Source organism: Pyrus communis, chromosome 15 (genome assembly GCF_041283825.1).
Source record: "Pyrus communis isolate YQ-2024b chromosome 15, ASM4128382v1, whole genome shotgun sequence".
NCBI lineage: Eukaryota > Viridiplantae > Streptophyta > Magnoliopsida > Rosales > Rosaceae > Pyrus > Pyrus communis.
The window spans coordinates 33,331,658-33,341,612 of NC_142579.1; the positions used below are offsets into that span (position 1 = coordinate 33,331,658).

Genomic DNA, 9,955 nt, shown 5'->3' on the forward strand with positions numbered 1-9,955 from the left:
CGTTTTTAGTTTTTCCTTACAAGAATTTTTTAAATTAACCGTACCACTTTCAATATAGGTAGGCGGTAAACGTGGTGTACCTACTTCGTCTTATTTGCCTAACCGCAGTGTTCTTCGAATTCGCTCATGCAAAACCAATGCTTATTCAGGTATGGCATGAAGGTCCTAATCATTTTAATATAATATGCGTAGTGTACATATATATAAATCTTATAGTACACTACTGCATTCACGCATACATGAGTTGTTAAACACACACATGCATACACAGATATTATATATATATATATATATATATATATATATATATGCACACTATGCATATTATATGAAGATTGATTATATATATGTGTGTGTGTTTTAACAACTTCATGCAGGAGTAGTAGATGCAACAGCTCATCCTTCTCTTTCGTTTTCCTTACACAACTGTATACATTCTAATTTAGAATTCCAAACTCCTTGACCGCCTTCTTAAACCAAAACTCAATATAATAGTCTTTCTTCATTAAGGTTCGAGTTTATTGACAACTACATAAGTCGAATATCAACAACTGTACGGTATATGTATCGACAATATCAATAACATCAACCTACTTTTAAATTACAAACTTAACTACAAATTCAAAACACCCAATTTTAACTTTGTGTTACATGTAAGATATGGTAACTGGTAGTTGCCGAACATTAATAGGATAGGTTGCATAACTGCATAAGCATGGCACATGCTTAGCCCATCATCTTGCCCTAATCTATGATTTTTAATTGTATCGCACTTTAGGCAATATGAATTTAAATGTTGACTTCTAAAATTGAAAATTATTATACAATAAACGGAATATTATTGTCACGTAAAATAAAATAAGTTCACAAGTTCAAAATAGGTAGATAATAAATTTATGGGTAAATTATAATTTGCATTGTTAAATTTGGGTTCAACAGCAACTCTAAACATTGGAATATCGTGCATCTGTTAGAAAATTCATCAATTTAACAGTTAATTAATGATGTGGCAAGTGTAGCTCCCACTTATTTGTTGGCATGACCGTCAAATTTATGCCACGTGGCAATAAATTTTTTTTTAAAGGTTTAATTATTCAAGGTAAGGGAGTGAAAAAATGAATGAGGATCCCTCAAATAGTGTCCGTTCATCGAATATCGTGCAATAAAAAATCATTTTAAATATTTTTATTTTAAATTAAATATAAATGGTACTGGCGAAAACTAACCATACGATATACGATGAACGGACATAATTTAAGAATTCTCGTGATCCTCACAAAGAAAATTTGAGAATTCTCATGATCCTCACAAAGAAAATCTAGAGAGAATCCTCTAGGTAAAAAAATAGCATGCATGTATACCAACCAATATTAGTACAAATAATTCAGATAGAAAAAAAAAAAAATTATATATGGCCCAAAAAAGATAACAAAAATTAAAAGCCGAGGACAGCACAAAGCTAACTAATTTTCGAATATGCGAGTATAATTTTTACTGTCTGCAACAAAAAAACAGAGAGCCGCCCGCCATAGAAGAAAGACAACCACAAATTGCAGAGCAGTAAATAGCTTACTTTGTCAAACTTAATAAAAAAACCACCTAACCAAACTGTCTCCCAACTCACAGGACAAAGCGTGGCACACCTTCCCCTTATATAAAACCCCACCAAACCACAACCCATAAAAACACCGAACTCCGTATTACCACACACTCACTTCTCATTCCTCATCTTTTCATAAAAACAGAGTGGTCTTGTTAGATTCTCTCAAGTTTTTTTGATAGCTTTGTTGGGTTTCTGGGTTTTTTGGGAGAATTGGTGTTTGAATTTTTGAGAAAAGAGTGATGGCTGGGAGTGGATTGTTTGCAGAGATTCTTGATGGAGAAGCATACAAGTATTATGGTGATGGGGAGTGGAAGAAATCATCTTCTGGTAAACTTGTTCCCATCATCAACCCTACCACAAGAAAGGTTCACTACAAGGTTCAAGGTAATGGTCATATTCTTTCATGGTTTTCAATTGGGTAGTGGTTTTTTCGCGCTTTAATTTTAGTTATCTGCGCTTCAAACCGAATATTTTACCATTTTATGTGCGCTGCAAATTGAATATTTTACAATTTTCTCTGTTTATGCGCGAGTGTGATGTTAAACGAGGAGTGTTAAAATCATTGTCCTTTCAATTCGAATGGTTGCTCTGTTTTTTGTTATGATTTTCATTTTTTACAGCTATTTAACGACTATCCTTCGTTTGGCTGTGGCAGCTTGTACACAGGAAGAGGTGAACAAGGTTATGGAGACGGCGAAAATAGCGCAGAAGGCGTGGGCTAAGACCCCGCTTTGGAAGCGGGCCGAGCTCCTTCACAAGGCTGCTGCTATCCTCAAAGAACACAAAGCTCCAATTGGAGAGTCACTGGTCAAAGAAATTGCTAAACCTGCTAAAGATGCTATCACAGAGGTCTATAACCTGTTCACTATCTTCTTACTAAATTAAAAAAACACACTGACAAATATAAGTTTATGCAAAAACGCTTGTCGTGTTTTGATTTGTTTTTAGTTGCGAAATTTCTTTAGATGACTTCGTTAATAAGTCAGCAAGTTGTTTTTCTAAAGCATCGAATTTGAAGGTTTTTTCCTTGGAAATGTAACGTTATCAAGAGATTACATGTGAAAAATCATTTTTGTTATATGTTCATGTTTGATTCCTATGAACAGTGTAATTTATTCGAATTAGAAATTGATATGGAAGTTTTGGGTTTTGTGAAGGTTGTGAGGTCTGGAGATTTGGTGTCTTACTGTGCCGAAGAAGGGGTTAGGATTCTCGGAGAGGGGAAGTTCTTGGTGTCTGATAGTTTCCCGGGAAATGACAGAACAAAATATTGCTTAACTTCCAAGGTATCTTTATTTTTCGAGTACTTTTAGTTTTAGTTTACCTTTCTACTCGACTGATGAGTTTTCGCAATCATATTTCTGTTATCTGATTTCATTCTCAGCAGTTGCCAATACTTTCTTTAAATTTCTTTGGTCATGTTTGTCATAAATTCTACCAACTCTAAGTTACCAGACAAATGTAATACTTTGCTTCTTTTCAATATTACAGCATTTACTTTTGTGATTACGTTGATTCCATTACGATTATCCTTACTTGTGAGAAGTTTGATTGAATGCAACTGCAATATGATTGCAGATTCCACTTGGTGTGGTTCTAGCCATTCCACCATTTAACTATCCTGTTAACCTTGCTGTCTCAAAAATTGCTCCTGCGCTGATCGCTGGAAACGCCCTTGTGCTCAAGCCCCCAACTCAGGTATTACCAATCTTCAAAATTATACACTGGTCCAGCAGTTCTTACTAGATAGTAAGACATTGTGTTTGAGACTCAGTAATTCCCCCGCTGTTTGACTCCGCACATCCTTTTTACTGACCTGATTTCAACTTCTCAGTAAACCAGTGCCACTGCGTAAATTCGTGCAACAATGTATTTTGAATGACAGAACCGCATTACAAAAATCTTTCAAAAACACTTGATAAAAGATTTATGTTTGATGATCTCTTTAAGTCTGCGGAAGACTAAATTGTATGTGTTTCCTTGTAGGGTGCTGTTTCTTGCCTTCATATGGTGCATTGCTTCCACTTGGCTGGATTTCCCAAGGGCCTTATTAGCTGTGTCACTGGGAAAGGATCTGAGATCGGCGACTTCCTTACCATGCATCCTGGAGTGAACTGCATTAGGTAATCCCAGATTGTATTTCTTCGATACTACAATAGGCTCCCTTTCCTTATATATCGTTACTCATTGATGAATCCCGGTTTCTCAGCTTCACTGGTGGTGACACCGGCATTGCAATTTCGAAAAAGGCAGGCATGATCCCTCTTCAGATGGAGTTGGGAGGAAAAGATGCATGCATTGTGCTTGAAGATGCCGACCTAGATTTGGTCGCGGCAAACATAATAAAGGGAGGCTTTTCTTACAGGTGAAGAAATTAATTGTGTTAGTCTTACTCTTTCTGCTGCAATCCATAATACTTGACTAACAATATTTTTTCATGCTCGCTTGACAACGCACATTTGTAACAGCGGTCAAAGATGTACTGCTGTTAAGGTTGTCTTGGTGATGGAATCCGTTGCTGATGCCCTGGTCGCGAAGGTGAATGCACGAGTGGCGAAATTAACTGTTGGTCCACCAGAGGATAACAGCGACATCACTCCCGTTGTTTCAGAATCATCTGCGAATTTTATTGAAGGTTTGGTTGTGGATGCAAAACAGAAGGGAGCAACATTTTGCCAAGAGTACAAGAGAGACGGCAACCTTATCTGGCCTTTGTTGTTAGATAATGTCAGGCCGGACATGAGAATTGCATGGGAAGAGCCATTCGGTCCAGTTTTGCCCGTTATTAGGATTACTACGGTGGAAGAAGGGATCCACCATTGCAATGCCAGTAACTTCGGACTCCAGGTAACGTTTATTTTCTTCAGAATCCACCATTTCATGCTTGCTTCACCTCATAAAATATTGACCCGTGTGTAAAAATGCAGGGCTGTGTGTTCACAAAGGACATCAACAAGGCCATTTTGATCGGTGATGCAATGGAGACGGGAACTGTTCAAATAAATTCCGCACCTGCTCGTGGACCAGATCATTTTCCGTTCCAGGTAAACCCTTCAAAAGTCTGGAAAATTAGTCTGGGAAATGATTTCCGCACTCTTTCTTCTCCTTCTGCACAATTGTTTATTTTGTCCCTTAATTCTCCTTTATCGACAGCTAGAATCTCATTCCAAGGCCGTCCTGTTGAAAATTTTATGAATGACTTATTTGACAGGGCATAAAGGACAGTGGAATCGGGTCCCAAGGAATCACCAACAGCATCAACATGATGACCAAGATCAAGACCACCGTAATCAACTTGCCAACCCCTTCTTACACCATGGGTTAGTGACCATGTTCATAACGAATCGAATGATAATATAGTAATCGAAGCTACTTAATGTCGTTGTAGTAGCGGATTTAGTAAAATGCTTGTGTAAGTGGAATATGTAGGATGCAGGCTCTAAAAATGTGTCATCGTCGGAGAAATGGAGTAGAGAAAGAAAAAAAAGAGAATAATGGGAATTTACCGTTATCGAAAGGCTGCATCACGCGATTATTTCACGATGTTTTAAGCTCTTGCAAGAATTTTAGGCTTCTCTTCTGTACGAGTTAATTAGCTATGTCAGCTGATGAATTGAAACTTGGTGAATAAGAACTGAGGGACTTGTGTTACTGTACTGATTTGTAACTCAGTTTATATAAGCATTTCATTACATATATTAGCAGAGCAGTGCTTTGATTCTTGGTGTCTTGGGCCTGATTTAAGGCTTATAACACCTTAGTTTGGGCCTTCTTATGCAATGATCTCAAACCTTTAGCACACTTTTGGGCTGATCATGGAAGGAAACTAAACACAAAACTTTGGACGTAAACGTTCTTAAGCAATTGAGTTACAAACGTCTTATTGATGAGCAGTGATTTTGTAATTGCTTGGAACTTCCGTATTTTTCTTAAGGTGCTTTTTGAGCCTTATCCTTCAGCTTCACGACGTCTTACATGCAATAAAGATAATTACCTAATCATAGTCTTATCTCTGTCATTTTCACTAATTAATAACTATAGGGTTACGTAATGTGGACGCAAAATGCACTTAGGTCCATGGACATTGGTTAGTGAAATGCATGCTTAGAGTTTTTGGTGACTAATTAACCAAAAGATGAAACGCATGCCTATTGCTTATATGGGTTTTTCTACAAAAATTTCTTTCGGTTTAACAAAGCGATATTTTAATCTATTTTGACCAACTAGCCTAATCAACGTCTGCGTGAATTGGGTAGCTAAGAATATTGGAGTGGAATATGCTGGTTTAGGTTCCCCAAATAAAATTGTCTAGACATGTTCTTGTTCTTTAATTAGACTTATCAGACATCCCCAAAAGTTTCTGAAAAATATTTTAAGCAGAACTTGGTAGAGTTGACTTTGATGCTAAACAATATTCAAGCCATAAATCCATAAATGCATGATTTGAAAACCGATCTGAATCCAGCCAATGCTGCATAATTCGTGTACAGTTCCAAAAAAATTAAAAAAATAAAAGATGAGGATGTGATTGCAGTTGAAATTTTAGATGCCAAATCAAATTCTTATGTCTGGCAGATCAAAGTTGGCTTAAAATTCGGCTTTTGGGGGGTTGGAATATATTTTTAGCATGTGTAGGATTTTGGAAAAGAAACACGGTTTTATATTGTCTCAAAAAATGAAGATTTAATTAGATGATGAGTTTTTCTTTTTCCTGAAATATCTCTGAGGGTGTTTTTTTATACTGCTTTTTAAAAGGATTAAAAATGTTTTATAACAGTTAAAAGTGTTTTTGATTGTGTTTGTTATGAAAAGTTAAAGCATTTATGAGTTGTAAAAGCACATTTTAGATAAGCACCTATTAGTTCCTACATGTCTATTACAAAAAGCACTTTTAGAATAAGCGTTTTTTTTATAGAAACATCTCCAAACAAGTTGCCAACGTAATTATTAAGTTAGGCATAGCGATTATTAGTTGGCTCAAAGTGTTTAGAGTGGATACCCTTATGTATGGTACCATACTTGTATAGAGAGATTATAAGGTTCGGCTATCGAACCAAGTCATCTGTGTGTGCAGCATACCTTACAAAAGATCTGGACATATATATATATATATATATATCAAGCCCTTTAAGTGAAGAGATCCCTATTTTTAGAAAAAAATGAGAATTGGTTGTGAAACCCACTCTGCATCGAATTTCAATAATCTGAATCGTCCTATTTTGTAAATCTCAATTCATAAATCACCTTTGCAAAAATTCAATTCAATCTAAAACTATTTGCCCATTAAATTATCACAATGAAATTTCAATGTTTCTTAGAGAACAAAGTGTTCGTCAATTTCTTTGAACTTAATTAGATGCCTCAAATATTTCGAATTTGACTAATATTTTGTAAGAATGATTTATAAGGTGCAACTTGAAAAGTAGATGGTTCGGATCGTTACATTCGATGCAGTGTAAGCCTAACAACTAATCCCCATTTTTATAAATAAATAAAAAATGAGAATCACTTCCCATAAGGGCTCATGTTCCTATAGCAGTGAAACACATATACAAACAATATGGGAACATATAAGTTCGTGTTCTTATAAGACTCATCAAGTGACCTAACTCTTTACTAAACAAACATAATAATCATGTTTACTGATTTGGTTTAGGGATTTGCCTTAACATATAATATGTAACATGTATAGCAGTATATGAGGTGTAAAGACTAAAGAGCCTACAAAAGTGGGGATGTGATTGGTACAAGACAAGGACATATACCTACATCTTTTGGGAGCATTTTACTAATTAATCAAATTCAAACCCATTCGAATTTCTGAAGTATCTCCGGATTTCAAATAATGTCGTTAATTAAGGTGAAGTAGGAGATCACATATATGCTAATCTGTATTTAAAAACATTTTCTGCTGATTAATCACTAAAATTAATGCTGATCAGGACTCAGATTTCGGTTTGATTAAAAAATATATATTCATACTTCACAGCTCAAACAATAGCCAAGAGGGTTGATATTAATGAATATACAACTTTATCCTTGTTTAGTTAATCCATTAATTAGAAGCAGGATATGGTTTAATGAGATCCTTGTGTGCATAACTGTCATATGGCTTTATACGTAAAATCTGAATCAGTCATTGATGATCACCTCCATCTGTGATACGATCATTTCAAAACAACGATTCATATCAGTTGTAGAAATAAATAAACTTCATAAACATCGAAGTGCGAATATGAAGTAATAGGTATGCCGAGATTAGCGACGGGTGTCTATTGGGACCAAGGTGGTTCCAAGATCATCAGGAGTTCGGAAAATATACATATGAAGGTCTTTTGAGGACATTCGAATGTTTGAAATGGGTCCCTTTTGTGTCCACCAAGTGTTTGATGTAATGCCTGCTAGACATATCTAAGTAGCAGGTTGCATCGAGAGCACTCGACAAGTTCTCTCGATATCACTCATCAGATTGCTTCGACATATGTCGCTGACGTGTGAGCAACATGGTTTGGCTGACAACAACAAGCTCACTAAGTGTTCAACGAAATGCCTCAGTGAATAATTTTGCAATCTATTAAAAAAACTTAAGATCTTTAACATTGGGACCCCCCCCAATGTTCGAATCTTGGATCTGCCATTGGCCGAGATGCCTTATTATACGAATAAAAGCATCTAATTGATGGAAGAAGTGTTGTAAAAGATCAGTTCGCGAGACTTTGGTCTGATACAATAAGAATTGCTTATTGTATGTGGAGAAAAATAGAGTGCGAAAATTACTATCTAAAGTTAACAAACTAACAAATCTATTAAAAATGAATGAGAATTTAAATTTTTTAACCTAATAATATTCGATATTCGCATGCAATGAATATGGCTTGGAATTCCAGCTTAGATTGCATCCAAATGAAAGGCCAAAACAATCACAACGCTGCTGAATTTTAACACAACAAGAATATAATCCCACTGGTCGTGCTTTTAGGAAACAAAGCTTGAGCATTTTAGGGGTTGAAATTCCAAAACCCTAATTAAAAATGCATGTAACCATTTGGTAATCTTTGCACATTGAGGCTCTAACGTAAAAAATTGGGATGGAAATCTTGAATAAGTCATATGGGGAATTATATAGATACGTTTTTGTTCATATTTTAATGGGGATGAAGATATGAAAAGAGAGGAATAATGCAAGTGCATGTAGTTGTACTTTCATATTTAAGAAAATGGTGTTAGATGCTTGAGAAATGCTAAAGAAGGTTCTCTCAAAAGTTAAACCTTTCATAGATTCTCTGACATCTCATGTGTTTTTGCATAATGTTTTACAACGTTGGCACGAGAGTTAACGTTTAACTGTGAGGTAGAAGAGAGTCTATGAATAATCTCAATTTGAGAAAGTCTTCTTAGCATTTTTCTTAAATGTTTATTACTTGGAATGGGACGAGTATTGAAAATATTATGATTTTAGGTGTTATTATGTGATTGGTAATAAATAAGTATTCCAATCATTTGAATTACTGCTTTTTCGTGCGTTTACAATTTATTGAGAAGATTTCGAATTAATTAAATATATTTTAATTGTTTTGACCAAAAAAAAAATATTTTTTAATATATTTCAGTAGAATTTTGTTTTGCTCCCCGTGTTCATAATACAGCAACGCATCTAGTAACATCTTTTGTGTTTAAGGAAGGTGGCCTTCATAGTTGTAATGAGTTTAAACTAGAGTGGTTGTTCAACACTCTGGCATCTGATAACATTTCAATTCGAATTTAATCAAAGTTTCTATCGTTTGGGGAAAAACAAAAAAAAACAAAAAATGGATTTTAAAATGATTAGAAGAGTAATTGATCTCATTTTATTCAGTTTCTCCCATGTTTACGACTTTCTTCATTCCAATTAACTAACCATACAGTCACAAAACATTTATAAAAACCAATCATATTTTTATGATTTATGATTTTTTGCTTCTTCTAGAGTTATGAATTAAATTTTCTTTCTTTCATGTATGGTTGAAACTTTGACATGAATGGCAAGCCCAGAGAAAAATGGTTACTTCCTACTTTATTACGAACCCACCCCGGAAACCATGTCGCCGAAATAAGAGAAAAACATTGCGATAGAGATGGGTTGGATAAGTCAGAGAAACAAGTAGCATATGGGTGCAACTAGCACTATCAAAATTAAATTACAATAAAATGCATAATAATATATTTAAGTTACAACTAAGGATAGGCGCGGTTTGATTTTAGTGTTTTGCTGATTTTAGACCCCGTGTTGTAATTGGATTAATGTTTTTCAGAGTTCAATTTAGTTCGGTTTAGGCCCTAAACAAGCAGTGTAAAGACAAGCGGAAACAAACC

At 35.1% G+C, this 9,955-nt stretch overlaps 1 protein-coding gene across 2 annotated transcripts; it reads left to right on the forward strand.

Moving 5' to 3' along the window:
• Positions 1-1,622: 1,622 nt before the first annotated feature.
• LOC137739144 (NADP-dependent glyceraldehyde-3-phosphate dehydrogenase) lies at positions 1,623-5,299 on the forward strand. 2 transcript variants are annotated; one of them, XM_088686907.1, is made up of 10 exons: positions 1,623-1,987; positions 2,259-2,452; positions 2,761-2,889; positions 3,182-3,301; positions 3,590-3,726; positions 3,813-3,968; positions 4,072-4,450; positions 4,531-4,647; positions 4,815-4,923; positions 5,033-5,299. In XM_088686907.1, exons 1-10 carry the CDS (start codon positions 1,843-1,845, stop codon positions 5,044-5,046), a joined length of 1,500 nt encoding a protein of 499 aa, XP_088543033.1. In that variant the 5' UTR covers positions 1,623-1,842; the 3' UTR covers positions 5,047-5,299. The 2 variants fall into 2 exon arrangements, with proteins under 2 accessions (XP_088543033.1, XP_068334756.2); XM_068478655.2 differs by having other exon boundaries at positions 1,685-1,987; positions 4,815-5,068.
• Positions 5,300-9,955: the final 4,656 nt, after the last annotated feature.

What these genes read in the sequence shown, in the direction of transcription:
- LOC137739144 (XM_088686907.1), top strand. Translation starts at nt 1,843, where the DNA reads ATGGCTGGGAGTGGATTGTTTGCAGAGATTCTTGATGGAGAAGCATAC. An exon ending in TGCTCAAGCCCCCAACTCAG is followed by an intron (nt 3,302 to 3,589) that starts GTATTACCAATC and finishes GTTTCCTTGTAG; the next exon opens with GGTGCTGTTTCTTGCCTTCA. An exon ending in CCTGGAGTGAACTGCATTAG is followed by an intron (nt 3,727 to 3,812) that starts GTAATCCCAGAT and finishes CCGGTTTCTCAG; the next exon opens with CTTCACTGGTGGTGACACCG.